The sequence below is a fragment of the Alosa pseudoharengus genome, unplaced genomic scaffold (assembly GCF_046254945.1).
Source record: "Alosa pseudoharengus isolate Yale_2024_CS ecotype anadromous, Long Island Sound unplaced genomic scaffold, YU_APseudo_1.1 YU_APseudo_1.1_scf_19, whole genome shotgun sequence".
Taxonomy (NCBI): Eukaryota; Metazoa; Chordata; class Actinopteri; order Clupeiformes; family Clupeidae; genus Alosa; species Alosa pseudoharengus.
In genome coordinates, this window is record NW_027468657.1 from 33,180,790 (window position 1) to 33,208,433 (window position 27,644).

At 43.2% G+C, this 27,644-nt stretch overlaps 2 protein-coding genes across 3 annotated transcripts; one reads left to right on the forward strand and one right to left on the reverse strand.

The window, feature by feature from the left end:
* The first annotated feature begins 1,307 nt into the window (after window positions 1-1,307).
* On the forward strand, window positions 1,308-19,609 carry tm9sf5 (transmembrane 9 superfamily protein member 5). 2 transcript variants are annotated; one of them, XM_076292493.1, is made up of 18 exons: window positions 1,308-1,602; window positions 8,122-8,189; window positions 8,282-8,375; window positions 9,162-9,289; window positions 9,516-9,645; window positions 9,865-9,992; window positions 10,126-10,234; window positions 10,361-10,440; window positions 10,553-10,658; window positions 11,279-11,323; window positions 11,691-11,823; window positions 12,787-12,906; window positions 13,124-13,181; window positions 13,268-13,427; window positions 14,417-14,568; window positions 15,192-15,303; window positions 15,654-15,825; window positions 18,629-19,609. In XM_076292493.1, exons 1-18 carry the CDS (start codon window positions 1,474-1,476, stop codon window positions 18,694-18,696), a joined length of 1,992 nt encoding a protein of 663 aa, XP_076148608.1. In that variant the 5' UTR covers window positions 1,308-1,473; the 3' UTR covers window positions 18,697-19,609. The 2 variants fall into 2 exon arrangements, with proteins under 2 accessions (XP_076148608.1, XP_076148609.1); XM_076292494.1 differs by lacking the exon at window positions 11,279-11,323.
* Window positions 19,610-21,285: 1,676 nt separating this feature from the next.
* gpr101 (G protein-coupled receptor 101) lies at window positions 21,286-22,818 on the reverse strand. Its single transcript, XM_076292796.1, has 2 exons — window positions 21,510-22,818; window positions 21,286-21,314 (listed from the first exon to the last, which is right to left on the reverse strand). The coding sequence occupies exons 1-2, from the start codon at window positions 22,816-22,818 to the stop codon at window positions 21,286-21,288; spliced, it is 1,338 nt and encodes a 445-aa protein (XP_076148911.1).
* Between the last annotated feature and the right edge of the window lie 4,826 nt (window positions 22,819-27,644).

A 27,644-nucleotide genomic window follows, 5' to 3' on the forward strand; every position in this document is an offset into this window, starting at 1 on the left:
GTGACCGAAGCTGAGGCAAGCCAGGCAATAGGCATATAGGCCCGACGGTAATTGTAAAGCAATTTACAAAAGATTCACTGAACAAAAATGCTGATGTGGTACATGAACATTTAGCTAAAAATGTGGAGAATGCAATGCAATCAAGCATTTTGGACGATATATTGTCACAAGCTGCATGGCAGAATATAGCAACAGGCCGATGTGCGTTTTATTTGGAGACTGTTTTGCGCAACAGAGACTGAGTTTGCTGCTGATATTCTGGGGATAGGCCTATAGCCAATGTAGGCTACGACTTCAGCCTTTTAATATATTTGCTGCATTAGATCAGTCTTTCTAGAACAGGCAAGGGGTTTCTAGCCTCACGTCAGCAGCGCTGCATCACCCATATAGCCTACATTAAAACAACCAACGGATGGTGGGCGGGTGCCGTTTTGAAAATTGGTCAACTAACTTTGGTGCTGATGGATGGCTGATGGATGATAAGTTTTGCTATGCAGTTATGGTTGAAATAATAGCCCATCAGCGCATCTCTAGTGTGTGTGCCTCTCTCTCGCTCAGAGGGGAGGGAGAGGCTGAGAGTCGATCCAGCATGGATTCTAAACTCTGTGGTGGATAGGATCTACAATTAGGTGTTAATAATATTACCACGCTAGGTCGAAGTACTCCCAAGTGCTATTGCGCCACACATTGTAGTTCTCCTGTTTATTCGCTTGGAAAATCGCCACGTTTCATGTTGTGTGACGTACACATTTTTATCAACTACTCGTGCAACTGTATTTAAGTAGGGAAAAAATGGAGGTGTTTGATTACTGCTATGTTCCTCTCTGTACGGCCACGGCAGAGCCCGCTAGCATAGCAACATGCTAACACATTCGCGCCGCGCGACAGAGCGTTTGAGTGCACCTACCGGCGCGGGAGAGGTATGACTCAACTCGTGAAAGTTAAGGTAAGAACATATATTACTACTGATTTTGGGTGGCGTGTTCCTTTAAAGGCACCTTATCCTAAACCTAGCCCTAACCTATGCCTAACCAGGCAGCGCTGCCTTGAAGACAACGTTGGGGGCATAAAACACCAAGAAACCTTCAAAATATATCTGGCTGAGCTTGATTGGGTTTTCATAAAAAAAAATCCCCTTAAGGTTTTGACTGCCTCATTATTACTCGCGTTACTTAAAAAGTTGTAGGAAATCCTGTTTGTCGGCTTCTTGTTGACCCCTGAAAAATCAATCCGGAATGAAACCGGTTATTCAGGCAGGTCAAACAAATTCCGCCTGTGTCACCGCCTTTGCTTCAACGTCACTTGCTAGCTAAGCGACTTGCAGTCGTCGGGAGGTCCGTAGCTAACCAAGCTGTATTTATAAAGCAGGGCTAGCGAGCTAGCCCCCTTCCCCCTCTCCCTATTAACAACATTCTTTTTTACAGTAGACAACGCACAATTAATATATTTTTACATCAAGACATCAACTTTACAATGAAGAAGCAAAGGAACACAGTTTTTGGACTTGCGGTCAGTTTAATTGCGATCTGTTCCTGTTCAGGATTCTACCTTCCGGGTTTGGCTCCAGTTAGTTTCTGCGAAAAGAGCACAGATGAATGTCAGGTAAGAATTTACGGATATTGTCTTATTTCATACTTAGAAATCGTGTGCATTAGAAAATGTGATCAAAGTTGGTTAGTATGTTGAGCACATGTCCAGGAAATCCAGTGTTGAAGTGAAATGTACCTCTTGCTAGCAAGCTAGCTAGGATAGCTAACGTCATCTGATAATAGCTAACATAGCCTAGAAGCTACCTGACGGTTTTGTAGTGACTATTTCAGGTGGACACTGGACAGCCAGTGATGCTTGAGTCATGAATGAGGTTAGGCCGTAGGGCAGGTATCAGCAACTACGCCAAATACCACATGAATCAATCACGGATGAATAGAGCTGTGCTGGGAAGTGCGATTAAATGCCAAAACCTGGTCCAATGTATACCAGCTAGCTTCTAACTGACAATAGCCTCATAAGAAGATCCCATTAACGTAAATGTTAACGTTACTTAGCACTTAGGTAACTTTAGCTTAATATCAAAATTTCCCCGCACATTTTAATGCAATGCCAGGTAACGTGTGCAAAACGTATGCAAAATGGCATTAACGTTGAGGCAAAATAGTGTACGCAAAATTCACGTGAGATGACTATCCGTTTTCTCATCTCTAGTATTTCTAATGCTACTAACGTTACATTACCTGCTCGAACAGCATCAAAAGTTTTGGTGGATGTAACCACTGATCTATAATGTATCTTGTGTCTAACTTATGTCTTTCACCATACGATTTTAGAGCGATTTCAAAGCCGGCAACTAATTTTTCAAAGTCTAAATGAAATCATGGGAGTTTTACTGGAGTCGCGTCGCGCTCCGCCCAATGTTTCTCAAACTTCACGGACCACCTAGCTAAAAAAACACCAAAAAAAAAAAACAGTTGATCTACTTCAACAGTATATTACACAATAGGCCTACTCACTGAACCACCTTGTTTATTGTCTTTGCACCTTGCTTATTGTGTCAGAGATTCATATGATTTAAATCGGCAGAGTTGCAGAACTGTTTGGATTTACATACAAGTTGGTTCAATATTACAAACAACTCATGGTATTTTTTACCACTTCTGCTCGCGGACCACTTGAGATAGCTTGCGGACCACCAGTGGTCCCCGGACCACACTTTGAGAAACTCAATCAGATCGTTTTTTGTGTGTGTAAATTAAGCTGCCAATCTCGGCGGTTTTAAGTCAGTCCAAGTCAGTCTTTTTCTAGTCTTGGCGTTACGACAATATCATCGTAAGTCTTCTAGTCGTGGATAATATAAAAAATAATAGTGACCTCTCTTCAACACCAAACAGGAAGGGGCAAAGTAGACGACAGTTGTAGATTTGATTATTTGTTATTTCGTGTCTTATAAATTATTAGTCGGCTATTCCACGTGACAGACACAAATATGACTTTGATATGAGTAGGCTATATCGTGGAAATATCTATAGTTGCAGTCTTGTAAATAGTGACCCTGCAAGATCCCTAGTCGTTGCAAAATCGCCTGTGACTTAAACACTCTGACTTGTCTTTAGATGTGAAATTGAAAGGGTCTGAGACTGTAGTCTTTCAAAAATATTTTCCAAATCAGGGTTTCCCGCAGGAAATGTGTTAGTCATGGTGGTAGGTAGGGGGGGGGGGGGGGGGGGGGGGGGTCTGGTATCGGTTGCCATCCGGGGGGGGGGGGGGGGGGGTTCTTGTATCAGTTGCTGTCGGTGTGGGGGGGGGGGGTGTGTTGGCGTCTTGTTTGTGCAATACACTACAGACTCTGTATATTTAACAATTATTTATTAACAAAGTAACAACACCAAACAAACTATACAACAGTATACAAATATTTCAAAATATTTGTGTAATTTGTGCAATTTTAACTAAGACTATTACAAACTATAGAACAAGTGCAAAAGAAAGTGCAAAACAACAAAATGTGCAAATGTGATCAGTCACTACTTATGGCAGAGCTGACAACTAGCATTGTTACAAGCCATCATCCTTGGCTTTAAAAAGATAATTTCAAGGGCCCTTTGGTAATTGCACTGTTTTACTATTGGACCATTAAAGGAATTATCCCGAGTAAAATGCACTTTAGATCAATTTACGGATGATTGGGAGTACATACGTTGAGTTGACATCCAAATCATGTCATTCGGATGTGTTTTGAGAAAGTTTGATGTTACCGTTTTTAGTCAAAGCTCGTTAGCGTGGAAGTGAGAAGGGCATATTATTTCGCCGCTACAAAACGCTATTTTTATACCTCTTCTACAGTTCCAAACAACATTGCACTTACGTGGTAGTGAGTAGAGGGTCCCTAAAGCCAAACCGAAGTATCCCGAGGTCTTTATGTGGTCGGATAGAGAGTCCAGAATGAATTTCATCAAGCCAGTACCTTTCCGGAAATGTTGCCATCTTTGCTGCCATCTTTAGGGGAAAGTCCGTAGGAGTCGATTGCCAAGTGTGCTCTGGAAATTCACAATTTCGTCGCCGTTTAAAAAAAAAAAAAACATAGTCCAGCATTTCTTTTGAAATTTAAATGAAGTTGTATGGACTGGACTATGTTTTTTTTTATTTTTTTAAACAGCGACGAAATTGTGAATTTCCAGACCTGGTACTCCCAATCATCCGTAAATTGATCTAAAGTGCATTTTACTCCGGATAATTCCTTTAATGCTTATCTTCATGCAGGCTGTCAGACTGTTGACCTGCAGCCTGTTCCGCAAGTCTGTCCTGATCTATACACCGAGAGTGAATGAAGTTAGATTAGACGCGCAAGTCACCACTGGGCTGAGAGCAGGTGGCTGTTTCCTCGGCCGCTTCTCCGGTCAAATTTGCGTCAGGTCAATTTAGCTCCCCGGTCCCAAAGAACTAAGAGCAACAGCAATATATTTCACTCAGAACATTTATTTTAAAAGACTGCAACACTGATAGTGCAACAACAAACAAGCTTGGCAACGTTAACTAAAGGGATCAGTCGGGATTAATTGCCAAAAGAACGAAAATGACAAATCACGCAGTCGGATAAATATTTTAAACTTGCGCCAAACGGATGAGCCCAGCATCGGTGCGTCGCATAAATTAAAACACAAATTGAAGCAACAACTTGATCATTGGACAATCCTACCACTAAACCTTTCCATAGGCCTGCAACGTTTATGACATAAAAAGTGGAATATGAACGCATTTCATCACACCTGACAATTAAACGGAGGTGTGGCTGTTCGCGATTTGACTGATTCTTGAGAACAAGGAGCGAGATATTTGCACCGCTCAGCTCCGCTCACTAGCTCTGATTCGGAGGCATATCACATACGTAAAGATTATAAAATCTGATTATTTTTCGATTCATGCCACGTTTCTTCTTATTTTTTAATGCGTTCTGCGGAGAAGGGAGATTGGCGTTGGTCACGGTTTTTTTTGACGACGTAGTTAAGGCGGCAGGCTTGTTTTGCCAAGGCGGCCGCCTTGACTGCAAAGTGCTGCGGGAAACCCTGCAAGTCTCGGTGTAAGGATGGCATTAGACAAATTATGTAATTGTCTATGTAGGCTACAATTGTACAGAAATGATAAAAAAAAGTTGTGGTAGGCTACGACTAGGGCTGAACGATTTATTGCATTTGCGATAATATCGCGATATGATGAAACGCGATTTTCAAACCGCAAAGGCTGCGATTACGCTTCGTAATATGTGACGTTACGAAAACGCATTTATACTTGCGCTTGCCGACGCGCCACGATTCTTCACACCGACCACTGAAGAAGCAAAAAACGTAAACAAGAGGACCAGCTAACAGTGTCAAGAAAGGTCTGCACAGTAGAACTACTTTGGTTAAATCTAAACCTCTTCATTACCTTTTGCTCGAACCTGCCATGTCCCTGGTTCTAGTTCATAATTCCCCTGTGCTGCTACTCTGGCTGGTAACTTCGTTCACTTGTCCAGCTGATTAAAACTCCACGAGTGTTTAGGCTGCACAGCAGCCATTCACCTGTGCACTGGGGACTTTGTTTACTGGAGTACAGTGACAGTGGGGGCATTTGCGATATCCAAGGGGGTTGGCTGCGCAAACATTTCATCTCAATTGATGCATAATGTTATCCGCAAGTAGTTGACACAACCACTACTGTTCCAACATTAGCTTACCTGCTAAGGCTCTAGGCTACATACATGCTGCTAACTGCTGCTAACTTTGCCTGTTTAAAGAGTTTTGTCTCCGCGATTGGCTTTGTTGTGGTATAAACAAACTAGTTAATTTGCATGCATGCGTATTGCGCTGCGGTGTTGATGACCTAACTAGTGCTGCCACTAACGACTAATTTTCTAACGACTAATCTTTCGACTAATTTTTCGATTAGTCGACTAATCTAAACGACTATTTTTTTTTTTAAATCAAGTGTTTGTTATTTTGTTGTGTACGTTTTATTTTGAACTCAACTAAAGGGAAAACGTAAAATATATATCACCCTACTTTTGTTAGAAGCTGTATTACTGTAAGTAAACTGTTCAAAAACATTATGTATTAAAAAAAAACACCCATTTAAAATGCTAGCTTCAGATCTACAGTAATGTCAGACCTTTGATAGACTTTATTTGTATGCCAGTGTTGCCATCGACATAGACAACTTCTTTGACCTGAGGCCTGGTCATGGCATACTTTGGGGTCATAGGGCCCACCTACATGATCCCACCCCCCATCAAATTATCATTATATCACATCACAATTATTATTGTTATGCTATATTGTTATACATGCACTTCAAAGCAGCCAGTGTTTAAAGTGCTAACATTGTTCACAAAAAGTTTGAAAACATGCACATCAGAGGACTGCTTTACTAATGTAAAATATAATTAGAATAGTTCCATTGCTTTTGCATGGTTGCATGATAAATACTTCTCAAAACAACAGCAATTATATGGGTGTCATCGTTTTGGGATGTCTCCCTCATGCAAGCATCATATAATGGTAGGCAAATGGAAAGAATATTTACATATTTAATTATGCCACAAGCTTTTGGCCACGTTATTCAAATTTGACTATACAATACTCTAGATAGTGTATTATAGTCTGTGCTCTGTTTTTATGGAAGTTGCATAAATCCACATTGTTCTATTAAATGTAGTTTCATAATTAAATAGCTTTCCAATAGGTTGAATTGGAGATTTGCTACCAACGTTATCAAGTGGTTTCAGTTTCTCTCGTGCATTGAATGAACGCTCATACCACCATTTAATTGTATGCTTCTATGTTTGATGACACCAAATTAGCAAGTAATTCCTACTGATTGCAGAAAAGTTTTTCTTTTTCTGTCGGTCCGCGGTTCCTTGATCAATTGCGCAGCAAATTATCAGACGAAGCCCCGGGAATAATTTCACTCCGCAGCAATGTCCACGTTACGGCCGGTGCTGGTCCGCGCGGCCCATAGTTTGAGAAACGCTGGACTTTGAAAGGCGACAGGAGTTGAGGACTTTGCAAATGAGCCTAACATCAGCATGTTCAAAACAAGTAGGCTACAGGCACTTTGCGCGTCTTACCACATAGGTTACTTCACTTTATCAGTTGGCTTGAACGCTAAAAAAAATATGCACCGTGACTTATTGACCATGGGAAATGACGCGCACCTTGATTGTTGATATCACGGGCGGCGGCATGTTCGGTTTAACGTTTTTTTTGTATGAATGAATTACAGTAATGACACGCCGTTGCGTTGTCAACGTGAGACACTTCACTTCACTTATTTCAATTTCCACAATAGGCTACTATATTAGTCAGAGTCTGGACTAGCGTAACCTAGTCGCTTAGCTCCCCCCACTTAGCTCTGCCTAATAATTAGTTCCGCTGAAAGCAGGCAGGCACACAGCTTTGCTGCTGGCATTAACACTTGCGTGCATAGTGGGGTTTAAAACATGCCAAAGTCTTAGTAGCCTGTTTAACATCCAAAGACAGTCATTGTACTTTTCAAGAGTTAATAACATAGAGTTAATATAACATTACAGCCGTGAGACCAAAAATAAATAGGCGGTCAATAGTAAAACGACTCTTCGACTAAAAAAATTGCCGTCGACTAATTTTCATGGTCGATTAGGTCGACTAAGTCGACTAATCGCGACAGCACTAGACCTAACTGTTAACTAACGAAAGAAGATCATATCTACATGAAATAGAAACAAAATAGAAACGTATAAGAATCATTAAATGTTTACAAGGCTGGAAGTTCAACAAATATAGGTCTACTAATGTGATTAAAATAGTTAAATAAAAAATATTTCATTCATCAATCTTATTCAATGACCTAATGCAATCATAACATAGGCCTGGGCTCCAGGAAAGAACAGTTTATGTTTAACTTATCTAATTTTGTGTTGGTCATACTATAGAATGATATATTGCATGTCTTTGTTGAATAAGACAGAAGATAAAGAGCTTAAAAATAATCGCATATCGCATTGCAATTGCAATATTGGTGAGAAAAATCGCAATTAGATTTTTTTCCAAAATCGTTCACCCCTAGCTACAACCCTGATGGTCATTATATTTGCCTCCTTGTTTTTCTCCTCAGACAATAATTCAGCTCTTCGTGAACCGTTTGGATTCGGTGGAGTCAGTGTTGCCCTATGAATATGATGTGTAAGTTGGCATGATGTAGTAAGCTCCTTGGATAACTAATTTTCTGTAAACTTCGACCTGCATCACATCAGAAACATGTTAATTCCCACCAGGTTTGATTTCTGCACAGATGAGAAGGAGAAAAGACCATCTGAGAACCTTGGCCAGGTCTTATTTGGAGAAAGAATTGAGACCTCTCCTTACAAGGTGAGAGGTGACTGTCGGGATCATAGGGAATTGACAACTCTCCTTTCTCTATGTTGTAACTATTTAATGGAGTATCTACACAATGGTCCGCTTGTGTTTATTTTCCGTCTTATTATTGATCCATGGTTTGTTTAAGACCTACACTACTTTCCATATAATTATTATTACAATGATCTATCAGAAATAAATTCTCCCACTTCTTGTCGTTTTTGGAAAGACCTCTTTGGAAGATCACATACAACTTGACAGTGTTATCAAGAGTGTTAGGCAGTATGAGGCAGCACAGTCATATTTCAGCATATATGTCAAATATTACATTTACATTACATTACATTACATTTAGCAGACACTTCTTGACCAAAGTGACTTACATATGTCAGCTATATTACAAGGGATCACATTGTCCCCGGAGCAACTTGGGGTTAAGTGCCTTGCTCAAGGGCACAACGGTGGAAGCCGGGATTTGAACCGACAATTTTCAGGCTACTGCACGCTAGCCCAGCTCCTAAATTACTACACTACCACCGCCCCGGAATGTAGCCGCCGAGCCAGCCAGGAGTCGAACCTAGAATCTTCTGATTCGTAGTCAGACGCGTTATCCATTGCGCATACAAGGATAAATTAATGCAATAGTTCAAATGTGCTGTTGTTAGACCCATGCAGCCATTGCCTACTTTTTAATCATTTGTATGAAGTCCATGTTTGTTATTTTTAGTCCGTTTGAATTGGTTGATGATGTAAGTTTCATTTGAAGAAACATGACTAACGTGATTTATTTCATTTCAGTTGTCATTTAAGAAAGATGAGTCCTGTGTCAAGGTGTGTACAAAATCATATGCCGTCAACAATAAAGACGACAAGAAAAAACTTGATTTCATCAAAAGTGGAATGCAACTCAATTACCAGCACCATTGGTGAGTTTGAATCAGACCCCATGCCCAGGTCTGCCACCTGGTTGTATGTCTGTATTATTTATACAATTCAGGTAGTTTTGTAGCTGTTTTTTAGCAATTTGCAACATGAAGATAAACCTTTGTTGTGGTTGCTTGGCACAGATGTCGATTACTCATGACCTTTGTGATTAAAAAGTGATAGGAAAGTGTTTTGGAGATGTATTAACAGTGTTTTTGTTAACTGAAGGATTGTTGACAACATGCCAGTGACCTGGTGTTATGATGTGGAGGACAGTCAGAAGTACTGCAATCCTGGCTTCCCCATTGGCTGTCTAGTCACTCCAGATGGACGAGCCAAGGATGCCTGCGTCATCAATGTGAGTTTCTTCTGTGCTTTATAATGACTTAATTGTAGCCTGACGTAACCATACTCAATTCTATACAGACCTCAAATGTTGTGGGCAATGTTAAATTTGGGCTGGCCTCCAGGCTAACTTAATTGTATTATCAAACCAACTTGTTGGCAGTTTTAAGGTCATTATAAGCTGGAGCAATACCAGGTCTGAGGCTATTGTATGTTATGCGTTGTTCCTTAGGCCGAGTTCAACAAGAAGAACACGTTCTATGTCTTCAACCATGTTGACATTACCATTACCTACCACAGTGGAGAAAATGAAGGCTGGACAGGTGCCAGATTGGTAGCTGCTACGCTGGAACCCAAGAGGTAGAGAAGTTAATAGCTTGCTCTTCTGTCGGTTGTACTCTTTTTGACAGTCATATGGACTTCCCCATTTGTCTTGAGAAATGTAACCGTTCTGTTCATCTTTTGTTTGATTGTTTTGTTTGTTTTATGACAGTTATAAAAATGATAAAGACAAGCCTACTTGTGATGGTCCACCCATGGAAGTCCCAGGCGATTTCACCAGCAACCTTGATTTAACATACACATATTCCATCAAATTTGAGGTTAGTGATTGAATCACTTTATCAAAATAAGTCAATTATATTTGTGGTTTACATGGACTTCCATGTTCTTGATTTGCTGTGTTTGTAGTACAGACTTTTTAATCTGATAAACCCCTTCCATTTTAGCAAAATAATGCCATTAAGTGGGCCTCCAGATGGGACTATATTCTGGTGTCTATGCCACATACCAACATCCAGTGGTTCAGGTAATGGCCAGTGATCTGGTTTAATTAGTATTTGTTTTTTGTATTGTTAGTGTTGTGCAGAGTCTGCTCCCTTAGTCAGAGTGAATGATTGGCTGTTCTGTGTTTTCTGCAGCATCATGAACTCCCTGGTTATCGTGCTGTTCCTGTCAGGCATGGTGGCAATGATCATGCTGCGGACGCTTCACAAAGACATTGCCAGGTACAACCAGGTGGATCAGGTGAGTTCTCCACAAACCCCAGTCGTATTCCACACAGCACATGGGCGTAGCCTTGGCTTTGCTTACTGTGGGTTGCTAAAAGAAATGCATGCTTATTAATGTGTAGAAATCATCTTTAGTTGGCCCAAGCAGAACATTTCCCTGCAGTCTCTTTGTATACTGGCTGCTGTTTTAGAAAATGCGTGCATGTGTTTAAAGCTTTTTTGAAGTAGTTGCTGTATGTGCAGATAGCCAAGCAATAACCTTTGAAGGAGAAATCCGGCGATTTTTCACATAGATCTCTCTATCTCTCTATTTCTCAAGGTCACTGAGTCGGTATGAAAATGGGGGCACACAGACATGGGGGCTTACAGACATGGGGGCTCACAGACATGTCCCCACAGTGTAGAGCTGTAGCTGCCTGGCTACTTGCAACTTGAGCTAGATAAAACGGATTTTCGTTTTTTTCTTGTACTGATAGTACTCGGTGATCTCGAGAAACGGAGATATACTGTATGTGAAAAACGCTGGATTTCTCCTTTGGGCAGAGCACAGAACATTCCCTGCAGTTTCCCTTTATTCTGGATGGTGTAAACATAACATAGGCCTAATTCCACTGCTATATGTTGTAATATTCACAGGACATGGTAAAGATTTCACCGGCAAGAAATACCTCTATGTCTTATGTAAGCATGCGCTCAGATATTGGTTTTGCGCTGGAGTTGGGCTTTGGGGGTGTCCATGGACATTTTCCCTGCTGTGCTGTTAAACTGAGAGGAGAAACATGGTGTCTGATGCAGACATTACATCTAATCCATCAGAATGTGATGCAGGGGGGGAACTCCCCCTAAACTCTTTAATGCTTCCATTGTCAGATCAAATATACACAGTATACTCTAACTACACCATGTTGTCTCATCTCAAATGCATGCACCTGCACCTGCAGCTTTAAATTCCCTCTTACATTACTTAATGCATCCTGTGTTTTTTAATGTGATGAATAAAAAGGCTTGGGTTGGTGCTGATTGGTTGACTGCTGTGTTTGATGGACAGGAGGACGCTCAGGAGGAGTCGGGGTGGAAGCAGGTGCACGGGGACGTGTTCAGGCCTCCCAGGAAGGGCATGCTGCTCTCCGTGTTCCTCGGTCAAGGCGCTCAGATTTTCATCATGACCTTCATTACCCTTTGTGAGTACTTACTAATCAGAGTAACACAGACATTACAGACTTAACTCCAGCAAGCCACTACATTCTATGTCTCGGATTTGCTATGTTGCGCTACGGTGTCTTAGGCTGTCTAGGTTTTGCTAAAGTCAAGTCTAGTCAGTTTATTTGTACAGCACATTTCACATGCAGAGTGCAACCCAAAGCGCTTCACACATAAGACATTGACACAAAAGACAAAAGATGTCGGACGGAGCGGCGTAGTCACCAGCGTATCCGCGACACCAAAACATAAACAAACAAATTTATAAAATAACAAATGACACACAAGACAAAATATGCCGGACGGAGCGGTATAGTCGCCAGCGTACCCGAGACACCGGTAGACACATCACTGGAAGCAGTCTGAAATCGTGGGCAGTCTTACAGATCAGCAACTCAGTGGACTGTTGACAGTGACAGTTTGTTGCTCCATGAGAATGCAGAGTTCTGCTCTATCCAGACTTCAGGCAGTTGACACAGCAGCTCGCAGGTCAACAACAGCTCGGCGGCTGCGGCAGATCTTTCGCAGAGTAGCCTTGGTCCAGCTGTCCCGAGAAATCCCCTCGACCAAGTGCATGTCAAAGGATGTCAGGATTTCAGGGGCCCAGCTAGCCATAGCAAGCTCCCAATAGACTAACGTTAACGACATCAGCCAACAAGAAAACTTTTGAAAATAACGTAAATAAAGAGAAAATACATTTAACTAGACAGATCAATACAAAAAATTGACATTATTTAATGACATTAAATAAAATTACGAACATTACATAAAAACAAACAAAAACATGAAGCCAGACGGAGCGGCGTGTGTCGCCAGCGTCCCCGTAACCTAGCTATGTTGTGCTACGGTGTCGTAGGCTGTCTAGGTTTTGATATGTTGTGCTACGGTGTCGTTAGTGTAAATGGAGCTCATCAGTCTGCTGTTTTTGTTTTTTTGTTCCTCAGTCTTGGCCTGCCTCGGATTCCTGTCTCCTGCCAATCGGGGCGCTCTGATGACGTGCGCCGTGGTGTTGTGGGTGCTGCTGGGAACGCCGGCGGGTTACGTATCCGCTCGCTTCTATAAGAGTGAGTTCTCTGGGCCCAGACACCGGCCTCCCAAGTCACCCGGCTCAGGTTTCTGTCCCTGTGGCAGGCTCACTGCACACACATCTCTTAAGGGGGTGTAATCCTGCTCCGGAGACTTGGCTATGGCCTCGCACTCAGTTGGATTGTTTTCAGATAAACCTGTCAAGCCCAATTCTCCCTCCATTACTCAGTCAATACTTGTGTTTCCCCCCCACAGCCTTTGGTGGCGAGAAATGGAAAACCAATGTTCTCCTGACAGCACTTTTGTGTCCCGGGTAGGTTCCCAACATTTCTTCTGTTTCACTTGGTTCTGTGGAATTCCGTAGCTCTGTGGTAGTAAGACTCTTTTTGATCTCCCCAGGATCGTGTTTGCTGATTTCTTCCTGATGAACCTGATCCTGTGGGTGGAGGGCTCCTCAGCTGCTGTCCCCTTCGGCACCCTGGTGGCCATCTTGGCCCTGTGGTTCGGCATCTCCGTCCCCCTCACATTCATGGGTGCATACTTTGGCTTCAAAAAACCTGTAAGTCTGTGAGGCACTTACTCTGCATATCTTAAATGTATATTGTGCTGTGTTGTATGTGCAACCATACATTATGTGATGTATACATGCAGTATCTGACACATTCCTTACATTTTGTGATGTATACATGCAGTATCTGACACATTCCATACATTATGCGATGTATACATGCAGTATCTGACACATTCCATACATTATGCGATGTATACATGCAGTATCTGACACATTCCATATGAATACTAAATGGCTGATTTGGCTGGGTTGGCTTGTGCACATTTTGGAATTAGTTTTATACTACAGCATTCACTGCTAAGCCTTATCTAGACTGTCAAAACATATAGATAATCCTATCTTTGTTTATCATTAGTTTATGTAGTATGTCAGGCTGACTCAAATGATTTGCTAACCTGGCCTTGATGGAGGCTATGTGACAATGTGGTAGAATCGGCAATATCATGCCAACTTTACAAGACTGCAACAGTTGAGGTTTTCAATATCATGTCAACTTTATAACAGCGCAACAGTTGAGATTTGCAGTGTTTTAAACAGGCCAGTTTTATGATGTGGTGTAATAATTAACTCTGCTTCTCTGATCATGCTCAAGGCTAGATTAATAAAACATACACATGCTCAGCTTAACCCACTCTCAGACCTTCCTCAAGGCCTTTAGTTACCGGCACCTATGTACACTGTGCTGTAGGAATGCAAATTAATGTGTTGATGACGATGGAAGTTTTTTGTAAGCATGTTTATAATGACACATTACTCACTCTTGGAGCAATATCTGGAACAGGCCTTGGTTTCTGAATGTGTTTCAAAAGGTGGCTTTGTAATCCTTTGTAGTATGCCTATACTGTTTCTATATTTTACATTTACTCACATTACATGTGATGTATGATGATGTAGCATTAAAGTGGATGTTACATGCATGACTATTTTGAAATAGCTGTTGCAATGATTTTTAACTTCAATGTTTATGCTCTGCCCAGGTAATGGAGCAGCCAGTACGAACAAATCAGATTCCCAGACAGATCCCAGAGCAGTCGTTCTTCACCAAACCCCTCCCGGGAATCATCATGGGAGGCATCCTGCCTTTTGGCTGCATCTTCATTCAGCTCTTCTTCATCCTCAACAGTATATGGTAGGCGCAGTGAACAAACCCATGAAGTTCATTGAAAAAACTATGAATGGGAATAATTATTGTCTTAAGCAGACACACACACACACACACACACACACAAACACACACACACACACACACACACACACACACACACACACACACTTATGTGCATACCTCCTTGCTTAACACTTATTGTAGTGTTATGCTACATGAAACTAGCAATGAAACTTCTAGGGCCAAGAAGTCCAGAGCACTTAACTAGGTAGACACAACTTTCTGCCTCAAAATTGTTGGTTAATTTATGTTTGTACTGTATATTTGGACTTCTATGCAGCTGTTATACCTTACTGAAACAACAACTTTAATGCCAGCCTTTGACCCTTAGCAGTTTTAGTGTTTTTTTCCATTACTAGTTGCATTAGAACTGAACAGTAAGATATAAAGTAATAAAGTAATAAACTTTATTCACTTAATGTTTACACAGCTTCACACTGAATATTTAAACTTGTTTATCAGCGCTGTATTTCGCAGCCACAGCCGTACAGCGTCCAACACAACATGCAGCTCAACCGTTGTTTTGTTGTTGTTGTTGTTGTTGTTTTTTGCCATTTGCCGGCACTAATTGTCCCTTTTCTCCGCAGGTCTCATCAGATGTACTACATGTTTGGCTTCCTGTTCCTGGTCTTCATCATCCTCCTCATCACCTGCTCCGAGGCCACCATCCTGCTGTGCTACTTCCACCTGTGTGCTGAGGTCAGAGACGCCGACTGCCTTCTTACGCCGCCATGTTTAGAATGAAACTCTGATGCTGGTGAACAGCCTAGAGGAACAGATTGTACAATGTGTCTATTTCAGCTTCTGAAACTATAGCTGCTCTTAAATGAGTCATCTTGATCCAAGGCCACGTAGTGGAATGTGCTATTAGCAAACACCTACAGTTCTAAGAGTACCAGAGTGAAAACTACTTCTCATGTGTTTAATCAGAGATATTGAGCCCCTTGTCACTTAGGTGTAGGCAGCCTCATTGAGTGCTGGAATATACATTTCTGAAGACTCCTAGTGGATGTTTGTGTGAGCTCACATTTTGCCATGTTTCTTCACAGGATTACCACTGGTGGTGGCGTTCATTCCTGACCAGCGGCTTCACCGCAGCTTACCTGTTTGTCTACGCTGTGCACTACTTCTTCTCCAAACTACAGATCGTTGGTGCTGCTAGCACTATATTGTACTTTGGTTACACTCTGATTATGGTCCTTATATTCTTCCTTTTCACAGGTGAGTGAATTGCACCATCCCCGTCCCACCCCTGTGTGTTTGTATGCGCTGGATTGTGCTGCCAGTGAGCAAGCGCAGTGCAGGGGATTGCATTATTACGGCACTGAGATGATCTCTGTGGCTGTACATAGCTCAGAGTGTGGGCCGTCTCCCAGAGACAGCGCTGTGTAGGAGGAGAGCCAGAGGTCGGGGTGTGTTTACAGAACAAGTCACGCTCATTCCCGCTCATTCCCGTGGGCAGATTCCTGCAGGAAGTGTTGACGCTACACACCTTGTCCAGATTGTATGCCAAGCCAGAGGGGCTTATTGGTTGACTGTCACCAGTACCTTGTGTACTGATGGTAATTTTGATACCATAGATTTAATAGAGACCAATAGTATGAAAAATCAGGAACAGAGTTTATTTACAATGATTCGCATCAAGGGAGAAACAGCATGACTTCACCTAAAGATCCATCAGCTGCTCTAACTAGACAAGGAAATAGTTAGGGTTTAAGTATCCTTCCAGGCTGACGGGAGATTGGTCATCCCATCTCACGTGGACTACACTGAATCAGACCCTGATTAGTGGCAGCCTGGCAATCCAGAGCAGATAGCTACTGACGCAGCCATGCAGAACAGTGAAACACTGCAAAGTCATAATATTCCTGCTTATCTCTAAATACAGTCACACACAGATATACACAGGACAGTATATATATCATACAGTCATTACATAGAATCATACTTTTAGTATCAAAGTGACTTACTAATGAGAAATGCAGAACATTAAACCACATATTGGAATATTGGACATAATGCAGAACATTAAACCATATATTGGAATATTGGACATAATGTTCTATTCCACTTTCTCTCAGTACTTTTGTGGAAGAGAATATATGATTGGCATACAAACAGGTACACTGATACAGTTGGTAATCCCATCGGAAATGGTTAACTTTTTTGACCCCATGTGACATCCATGCTTATTGACTATGTGGGCGGTCTTAAGAGGGCTTGGGGGAATGTAGTGAAATATCATTTAAGAGGAGGTGAGCCTTTGACAAAAGGTATTCTAGACAAGAGTATTCTGTGCTGAAAGGGTTGCAGCCATGCAGGTGAGGTGGCCCATACCAAAAAAACAAGCTTGACTTGCACTGCGACTGTCACATTTCAACTCGCTCTAGCTGTAATCAAATCCCTGGCTGAGTGCGTGTGTTGTGTTCTCGGTGTCGTATTCATGAGGCGAGACGGGGAGGGGCCAGTGTGGACCTGCAGCTTTGTCAGGAGCGTTCAGAAGGCAGGAAGTGGTGGCTTCAAAGAGCCTCTGCTAAGCACTTCAGACAGCGCTAGCCTTTTTCTCCCCATTCACAAGGCACCGCTGCGCTCTCCGATGAGCAGTACGCAGGGTTTCCTGTCCACACTGAGGCCTCTCTCCCTGGACCCACGCCAGCGTTCCTCCCACACTCGCACCTCGTCTGCCATCCTGTGTCCTCATGCTTGTCAGGAGCCATAAAGCAGCTGGTTACAACCCGCTCACGGCCCAGCCCTCATTTCAGGCCACTCTCACCTTCTATGACACCTGGCCGTATGATTGGAGGTTTCTATTGAGCAACTGAGTAAACAACCCCCCATGAACAACCCATCCTCTCTCTCTGCCTGTTTCTGCTTGAATACTTCCATGTCAGTGCTGTGACTTGTGAGTGCTGTGAGGTAGTTGCAAGAGTAAGCTGACCGCTGCATGCACTGCCTCAGCCACATATGTACCCCTTCAAGTGCTCCAGTTTTGCTTATTGCCATCTATTGGATCCCTGGCTGGCTGGTATGAGGGGATGTTGTGGTGGGTGGCATGGAAGCAGCTTGTGCACCCCCCCCCCCCCCCCCCCCAATCCCCACGCTCTCCAGCTATCCTTTATGGAGGCAGACAGGGCTGAAGTTGACATGGTAACTGCCGGCTTCAGTCCTGCTCGTTATTAAACCACCCACACAAGAGTTAATGCTTGGATTTGTGCTTGCTCGGCTTCCATTGGTCTTGGCCTCTATCTATTTCTCTTTCCTCCATGAGCACCCCCCCCCCCCAACTCTCTCTCTCTTTTTCTCTCTCCCTCTCTCTCTCTCATGTTCTGACCAGTAACAGCATTATGAAAGAAAGGCTACGTATTGGCTGGTTGAGTGCAGAGAGCGCCATGGTCTGTCATTGTTGTGGGCTCGAATTTCTAATCTGGCTGATTGCGTTTCTTTTAATGTTTTTGTATGTTTCTGTCTCATCCACTTCAATGCCTACTTTGATCAGAGTGTGATTTGTCGGTCTGCCCTAAGAATTAATTTCTGGAGTCAAATGGTTCTTCCCCATGAGTCAGCTCTCAGAAAGCACTTAAAGCTCCCAACAGAATTCAGTTCAGTAATCAGAACATCGTTTTCCCACTGGGAAGGTTTTTTCCCCTTTCGTTTCAAATCTGGCGTTGACGGTAATTCATTGTGTCACCAAGACAAACTTGTGGAGTAGCTTCTCTCCATGCCTTCTGTGGCCTTGGTGCATTGAGGCCCATTTTGTAAGGCACTGGCCAGTAAGCCATATCTGTACATTTTGGACATATTTTCTTAGATGTGACTGCACCAGTATTTCAGTGTGTGCCTGGTCAAGCCTCTCTTCTCTTCTAATTTAGGATTTGTCTCTCATTAGGAGGGGTCTTTTAAAAAGTGGACAAATGTAATCTTGTAATCTGATTGAAATGCTTAATACTACATGGTGTTGCCATACTCATAGACTGTTGCATGGACTTGACATGAGGCTAATTTGGTGTTCCGTCTCTCTCCTAAGGCACCATTGGGTTCTTCGCCTGCTTCTGGTTTGTAAATAAGATCTACAGTGTAGTGAAAGTGGACTAAATGGTGGGACCCTACGAGAATCTCCACCACAGCCACCCAACCCAGCCCTCCCCACCAAGACTCACTCGACCAGACCAAGGCAACGCATGTTACTCACAGCTCTCTCTATGGACGTACCTGCCAAAGCCAGGACTGAAACTTTGATGGAAACCATCCGATCGCTTAAGGGAACAGCAGCACAGCACAAGGACTGGGGAACTTCCCTTTTTTGTGTTTTAATGCTCTGAAGAGTGTCTTCACCTTCTCCGTTGGCTTCTGCTGTCCACTCTGTTCACTAGCGGCATTGATTTTGACTCGCAGATTGACCCCAAGTGAGTTTCTGTGTGAACTCCCAAAGACGTGTCTTTGGCTGCTGTTCAGAAGAACGAGGGCATTTGGACCCTTGTTCAGCATGGTACCAAGAGCTGAAGGATTCTTTTTTAATTTCCTCCATTATAATGTATAAAAATGCATCTGATCTTGTTTTTTTTATATATATTTTGAAACCCTAATGTCCATTTGATTTTTAAAAATATTATTATTTTAGCACCTTTTTCTGCTGTATGTGAAAGAATTTGAACGTGCGAATACAAAGAATGTCATATTTTCTTTGAAAACTGTCCTGTAGAGCAGATACTGGTTTCTATGTGGTGTTGTTTTTCTCTATCTCTCTTTCTTTTCTTTTTTTACTCTAAATCGGTCGTTGGAGGTGATTTGAGAGTAAGAATCCGAACCATTTTTTGCCATTAGGTGTGGTTCAGCAGTGAACATCATTGACCATTATCTTGCTGTACTGATATTGTGTCTGTCATATTGTTGCTTTATGGTTCTCTTACTGAAGGTTGTTTATATGAACATAAAAAAAGATTTAATCGGTTATGAAGCACATCTTTATGGTAGATTGCTTTTCTATAAATAAAAGAGGAAACATTCATTCATGGTGTGATTTAATAGTTTCTTATTTCAGCATAAAAACAGTTCCACACCATCATCAATGAAACACAAATAATATATTTATTAATAAAGTCAAAATTGGTGTTAACCTTTGAAATCATTGGGGAGATTGAATTGTAATGTTCAAAAATATTTTCAAACATTCAAGTTACTGGTTGGGCATAGACTGAAACCTCACTTATTCTTCCATAGACTCTCCTAAACACAGAGTGTAAATACTCTCACGGTGAGCACACAGCCTCATACAGTTATCACACAAAACTAGTCAACTGTCTTCATTATTTCACAAAAACACAGCAATAAATAAGCAGTCCTGTGTTTTTGTATCTGTGACCTGCTGATTGTCAGTAATGTACAGATATAACCTTTGCAGGTGTGTTTATCAAATTCTGTGCATTCTGCGAGTGCTTGCTATTACTGTGGTTTAGGAAGTGAATTCTTCAGCTAGACAATGTTGAAACTTCAGCCACAGATTACAGCACATTGGGGATTCCTGCAGCATTTTTTTCTGTGAAAGCTGGCACAATCATGAAGACAGTTTGCACAAAATTATCATACGACAGACTTAATCTAACTCCAATCATAGCTCTAACGTTGTGTCACAAAGCCTGGGAGAAGAGTACAGTGTCGTGAATGTAATTTGTTCAGTTAGTTTGTTACGGGTCAGACTGCGTGTAGAACCTTATGAGGACACTGAAGGTTAGCTGTGTCAGAGCCTACAGTATGAGCTCCTCTCTGTCCTAGCGTTTCTAAAAGGGAGAGAAGGCAAGGACAAAGAGGACAATAAGAAAGGGTCTCTCAGCAGTTGGCCAATCATGAAACCCACAGACTGGTGGTGAGGCTGGGCAGATTCTCCCTGTGAACATCTGATAAGTGGGTAGGCACATGGACTGAGCTTTGCCAATTTTCACAGAGTACCTCTCTGGCAATGGACTTGGCAGTGTTGAGGTGGTGAGGGTTTTAACACAAACAGCATCAGAAAGTTTTACTGGAGGAGGCACTTGAACCCAGTGCAGGATAGGCTACTCCCAACTCAACTCCTAACATCCTTGGCCAGAAACGAACCCAATGGCTCGCAACATTAACCTTCATGATTTACAATTCATAATATGGCCATATGTTTGTGAAATGAAATGAGATCATAAAATGATTTGCTTTGGGAGAGGGGATTCTCATGGGACCTTTTGGGAATGTGTGTTTTTCAACAGTACTGTCAATAGTTTCAGCTACCTCCACATTGTTCTTTACCAGAGTATCAAAACAATGCTTTACCAATATCCAACATGTACAGAACTAAAAAAAACTCCTTAAAAATCTCCAAGTTTGCCATTCTGAGCAGCATTTCCCTTCATCTCAGCCCCCCCGAGACTCAATCTGAATGGCTAGAGGTGATAAGTCTATACACATACGTATCCAAAACAGTGAACTGACATGTCTACAAAAAGAAATACAAAACATTTGAACAGCCATTTCTCTCCTTGGTGCTCTACATCAAGACAACACTGCAACACTTTACATTCATTTGCTAAGTTGGCTAACATCTGCTCAAATGTAATTCTTGCTTCTCGCTAAGATAAAGGTTTCACTTTTTGTTATACATCAGCTATGCTTAAAACGTGAATGCATACATCACAAACATATACCCAACAGAATTCCTCAGAACACAATCACATGGCAGTCAGGCACTGTGGAGGGGACAACAGAATGTTAAGGACAGGAATCACAATAGAGGTATGCCTGGGTTTACCTTGGTATCATCTGGACGGTTTCATGTCCACACTGCAGAGAGAATGTTTATCCCAGCTGACCCCGGGCCTCATATTAATCTACAGACTCGCAGCAGTGGTCCATTTACAACCTGTGCTGCTGAGGTCACTTACTGTGGACGGTCAGCTCTTTCTCTGAGCTCAGGCTGATGGAGGTGGTCTCCTTGCGGCTGTCCCTGGACCTCCTCTCCATTGGCGAGGAGGACACCGTGCCCTCCTCCCAGGTGCGCAGAGGGCAGACGCGGGCCGCCTGGCTGGGGTGTCCCGCCGGTCCCGCTTGCCCCAGCCGCCCGTCCGTCACCGTGAAGCAGCTGTCGACGGCCGAGCCCCTCCCCGGCCGGCCGGGCTGGCAGAGCGAGCCGCAGAGCAGCGCCAGGAACTCCTTGCGCACGCTGCGGTGCATGTAGCCGTAGATGTAGGGGTGCAGGCAGCACTGCAGGAAGAAGAGGATGAGCGCCAGCGAGGCCAGCCAGGGCGGCACGGGCCGGCGCGAGCACATGGCCACCGTGCTCAGCACGCTGTACGGCCCCATGCTCACGATGTACGACGCCATGATCACGAAGACCACGCGCGCCGCCTTGCAGTGGTAGTGGAAGCGTCTGTGGCGCGCGCGGGTCGGGTAGCCGGACGAGGGCGCGTCGGGGTGAGGCGTCTGGGGCTGCTGCTGCTGCTGGGATCTCTGTGGGCTGGAGCAGGACGCCTGGGTGGACTCGGGCGGCTGCAGGTGGCTGTTGGCCTGGATGGGGTGCACCAGGGCGTTCTGGCGCCGGGCGGCCCGGAACACCATCCAGTAGCAGCCCAGCATGATGAGCACGGGCAGCCAGAAGGAGAGCGCCGACACCAGGGCCGAGTAGGAGTAGCTGGAGGACCACACCACCGTGCAGGCGTTGTGGTGCCGGTCGAACTCGATGGCGCCCCAGCCGTAGAGCGGCGGCGTGCTCTGCAGCACGCTCAGCAGCCAGGTGAGCGCGATGAGGTTGGTGCCCAGGTGCGGCGTCATGCGCGTCGGGTAGGAGAGCGGGTGGATGATGGCCAGGTAGCGGTCCACGGACACCACCATGATGGTGTTGACGCCCGCGAAGGCGAACAGGTGCATGAGCACCACCAGGGCCTGGCAGAGGCGGGCGTCCAGCGGCCAGACCCCCGGGGCGGCCGCCGCGATGGCGAAGGGCATGACCAGCACCGTCTGAAGCAGGTCGGCCAGCAGGAGGTTGAGCACGAAGCGGTTGGCCACGTGCAGCAGCTGCGGCTTGCGCTGGAACACCAGCAGCACCACCACGTTGCCGAAGAGCGACGTGCACACGATGGCCGAGATCAGCACCATCTTCACCGTGCTGTTGATCACCGACGGGCCCCTGGCGCCCGGGCCCCAGGGCAGGCTGGCGTTGGCAAAGCCCTCTCTGGGCGCCTCCAAGGTGGGCATGCTGATGGCAAGGACTGCAAGTGAGAAGACAGATGCATGTGTGGCGCTCGGGCTCTGATTCGTACTCTGTTTTTTTTTTGTTCTTTTTTCTTTAGATCAGCCACTGGGTTCTCCTTGAGGGAGGAGGATGTCAGAGAAATGTCAGTGAGGCACAGCAGGTGGAAAGAAATGTGTTTGCCTATACTTAAACATGGCAAGCCTGCTGCATCATTGTGCGTCTACCAAAATCCCTTCCTTGAATACAGCATAAGCTGCTGTATGGAACAATAGCTAATTTGAGACACAATGTGAAAACAAATCAGAGAAAGATGTGAGGGTGCTGCCAACGCAAGCTTTAACATGAAAGAAAGATTCCCGGCTCCTCTCCATCAATCAAAACGTTATGCTATTTGTCATTAAACTGAAAAAGACCCTCTAACAGGGGCCTTTTTGCCATGTAGCGACCACTCACACGTGAAAATAGATGCCAAAAGGAAACACGCTCTTTAATTTCATTGTTCCCTTAACACCAGATGTTCAGACATTGATGACTCGATTGTCGCTTTCGTTTTTCAACACATAACAACGCTTCTCAGTGATAATTACCTAACGTTATTACCTTTACGTTCTCATCGAGGACAGAAGAATCCTTTTACTGGGATTGTGATTGTCATTATCAATGAGTCTTTGTCGGAGATATTTGGTGATTGATATCCCGTTGCTCTTTCCCATTGATGCCGCTTCTCTCTGATCACAACACCGCTCTCCCATTTTGGTCACCGCTGTACAATGAATGGCAGTGGCAGCAGCCCCTTGAGTCCGACGCAGCACATACCACCAAGCATCAGTCAGAAAAGCGTCCAATTCAGTCGTGAAAACCTGATAGACAGTGCTCACTTGTGAGCCATCGTTGCATTTTTTAGATTTGATCAACTAGTCAGTGATGCTTTAGCAAAGAATTGAGAGTGAGTCGTTCCACCACACCATAAACATGACGACATAGCCTATAGCCTACGCGGTAGCCTATAGTTTACTGTACGTCTGTCACCGGCTATAGGCTACAAAATCCCAGCATCACATAGCCTAGGCTACATACAGACCGTTCGTCACGCTTTTATAATGACCCAAAACAAAATGTAGGCTATTTTACGTCGTTATCATAGATTAGCCTATGATGAGGAGTCAGTGTGGTCTTCTTAAGGGCATTTGATGCAAACAATTATTTTATTCCATACCCTAACAGAAGTCCAATTACGTCATTGGTCCAAACGTATACGTGATATGGCTACAAGGAGATGCACCTTGTAAGCAAAATACATGGATGCAAGACACATGAATAAATGAATAAATAAAGTAAAAACAAATAAAATTAGTTCTTATTCATCGTACAGACATTTCCATGTTGGCATAGTTCAATTCAATGTTCATTGGCTAATCAATACAGCACAAACATAGGCCTGTAGCTTTACCAACCAGTACCAACCAGTAATGGGGGCAAATGTCTAATAATTGCAGAGCAATTTTATAATTGAGGTGGTGCCATATGTATGATAGGACAAAAGTGAGCCAGCAATGCAACTTAGATTTACTCAAATTGTTCCCTATCCTGCCAGTCAGACTCTATTTCCACCCAACACTTTAGTTATTTCCCTTGCCAACCTGTGAGCAGTGTGCACAGGGTAATCTCAGCACTGTCATTTGTAATATAACTTTAGGTTAGAAAAGATAACCTGTTTCATCACAGATTAATCTGTTAAAAAACAGCATTGCATAGGCCTATACAAAGCCGTAGGCATAGAGTTAACATGGGGGCAGGGGGTGGGGTGGGAGACCAAACAACCCATACATTGATAAACAGATGGAGTGATATGTTTGTATACATTTTATTTTTACAATAGTGTCAATAGTGTCACATGCAATAGAGTAATAGTCTAATAGTAACCTATTACTTGGCCCTGTTCTTCTCCTATTTGTGTTATTCTATCTTATGGTATTCCATAATAGGACAACAAGTTCAGATATAGTGGCCCAACTTGAGCAACTTGTATTTTGTTTTCTCCAAAAAGTGTGCACGCAACATTTGCATGCTCTGCTTTCTTCTAAAGAGTGCAATGAATGGTTGGGTTATGCACTCTGCGCTCTTATGGCATTGCAGTCAAGCTGCAGGTCTGACATTTCAGCTGGATTACCTGGGGCTATTTGAACAGGCAAAATGACAACCCATCATCTTGGTCACATTTTTCACGTGCTTCCTTAGCTGCAATGATCTCTAATTATCTCATGACCTCCACTCTCATCTCATCTCATCTCATCTCACAACTGCACTCTTATGTCTTATGTTATGCTCTTTTTTCTTCTCTTTATATGTAGCATTTGTTATAGTTACAATTATTACCTTTAGCTTGTGATTACATCTGCAAGAGTAATTATTTTGGACAGCAGTGAGTGATAGGCTATTGTAATATAATAATTTATGTCTGTATATTGGTGTGTGTGTGTGTGTGTGTGTGTGTGGGGGGCGGGGGGGGGGGGGGGGGGGGGTATATTATGATTATGGTTTTTGGTCTATGCCTGTCTCAAGGGATAAGATGTTGTGTCTCATTGCCTTTCTGTGTTTCTGCTTGGCCTCTTACTTTATGATCTAAGTATTGATGTGAGCACCGAGCTGATCTAACAACTAACGAATATAATTTGGTTCAGTGCTTACTACCCAGATAGAATCCAATGGGATTCCTCCAGTCCACAAAGAATCAAGCGCGATTAAAAGATATCAGGAGAAGAGTCCTTTGATGGTGCGAGTTTCTTGACCAACTCAAAGTGCTGTGCTATGTTGAAACAGTGAACTACTTTCAGAATTACTGTAAGTCCTTGCTGACTTTGTTTCTTAATGTATTTGAGCAAATTAATCGTACAATACAATACCATATACTTAAGTGAGCTACAGTATGCAGACCCAGACTTACACAGTTACAGTTCTCTGTCTGTCTCTTTTCAGAGTGACAGGGGAATGCAGGGCACAGGTGTGGCTTTAGGTTATGCACTCCGACTTGTTTTCACTGTAAATTTGCCCAAGGCATTATTGGGCTTTGTGGTTATCACTCATGGGTGTAAATTGGAACCACACTGAAAAGAACTGGAATTGCTTGTAGGTCCTGCAATTATGACATTTAGCAGGATATGCACAGCCACTTTGTTTGATTTCCCCTGGCTGAGTCGAGTGACTAGTCAGGCAATGTCAGCAGTGTGTAAATGACTTGATCCCATCAAAAACAATGTGCTGTTTTCCCCGAAAAAAATCAGTTATGGGCACTCTCATCTAGTAACAACAGTTTGAGAAGTTTGCAAAACTATATTTCATCATACGAATAAGTGTGACCCTCCTCAAATTGTCAGGCAGTAGATAAGATAAAATATGATAAGATAAGATGAGCCTTTAGAGAAATTTGACCTGGGCAATCTAGAGAGTGTGGTTACAACAAATTAGACAAAACATACATTACTAACACAGAAGGTGAGCTAACACCGATGAACACAGAGACATATAAACATATAGTAGATAATAATATAATAATAATATTTATTTATATAGCACTTTTCAAGCATTGAGCACAAAGTGCTTACAGACAAACATGAAGAGCATTTTTTCTATGCACAAAGTGCAACAAAAGTGCTTCACACACAAGACCCAAACAAACAAATAACAAAAATGCCTAACGGAGCGGCGTAATCGCCAGCGTACCCGTCACACGTGAAACATACAACATGTGAAACATTCAAGACAACAAACAAACAAACAAACAAAACAAATAATAAAATAAATAATTAAGACATTTAAAAAAGAAAACTCAAGTTAACTTAGTTCAGTTGGTTGCATCTAGTTAAGCGGCTGAATAGTCCAAGGGCAATGATGAAGGCGCACAGCTGTGTCCAACCCGGAGGATTTAACGTTTTCCTGGCAGTCTGGAGGGCACTGGAAGCAATGAACAGTCTGAAGTCGTAGGTGATCCTACAGCAAATCGGTGAACATTGACAGCGACCGTTTGTTGTTCACAGAGATCGCTGTCGTCAGAGTTCTTCAAACTTCCTTATAGCCTAACACATCCATACACACATAGCCAAACCCCCCACCCCATCCCACCCTCACACACACACACTCACACCCACCCATGCTTGTACCCGCACACATACAGTACACACACAGCCAGCCCCCCACCCATACTCCTACAACCCAAAGTTAATATTGCACATGATATCGCATAGTCTGCATTACACACTGCCCTATTCTAAACAATCACTGCATCATCATAACACTATTGTAATATTGCACATGGTATTACAATAGACAATAGAGACTATAGTTGATATTGCACACTGCCCTATTCTAAAAACTGCACCAATGTAGACAGTTCATGATAATCAATAAATAGATAGATACCCCCCTTACACACCCACTCACCCCATCCCATACCTGTCAACACCCGTTTTTCCCGGGTTTCTCCCGTATTTTAAAGGTCATCTCCCAGCACCCTCCCGTTTTGTTATTTCTCCCGGAAAACTCCCGTAATTTGCATGGCCATCAAACTTCATTTTAAAATCATTGATCCATTCATGTTGCCAGATTGTATATGAAATACACCCTACACATACACGATCACTTAGTTTCAATTTCAACCGTTTTGTCATAGGCTAAAACCTGGCAACCCAAAATCCAAATAAGGAAGCGGGTGCCAACTGCGCAGTCTCGTCGTAAGCAATCGGGCTAGTTAAATGGCCTACTCCAGAACTAGCTGGTGGGGACACATCCACCACTCCTGTTGTCACGATACCAACATTATTGTTTCAATACC

Coding starts and splice junctions, on each gene's coding strand:
- tm9sf5 (XM_076292493.1), top strand. CDS start 1,474: ATGAAGAAGCAAAGGAACACAGTTTTTGGACTTGCGGTCAGTTTAATT. Junction 10,235..10,360: donor CATATTCCATCAAATTTGAG/GTTAGTGATTGA, acceptor CTTCCATTTTAG/CAAAATAATGCCATTAAGTG. Junction 11,824..12,786: donor CATGACCTTCATTACCCTTT/GTGAGTACTTAC, acceptor TTTGTTCCTCAG/TCTTGGCCTGCCTCGGATTC.
- gpr101 (XM_076292796.1), bottom strand. CDS start 22,818: ATGCCCACCTTGGAGGCGCCCAGAGAGGGCTTTGCCAACGCCAGCCTG. Junction 21,315..21,509: donor GAAAGAGCTGACCGTCCACA/GTAAGTGACCTC, acceptor TCCCCTCCACAG/TGCCTGACTGCCATGTGATT.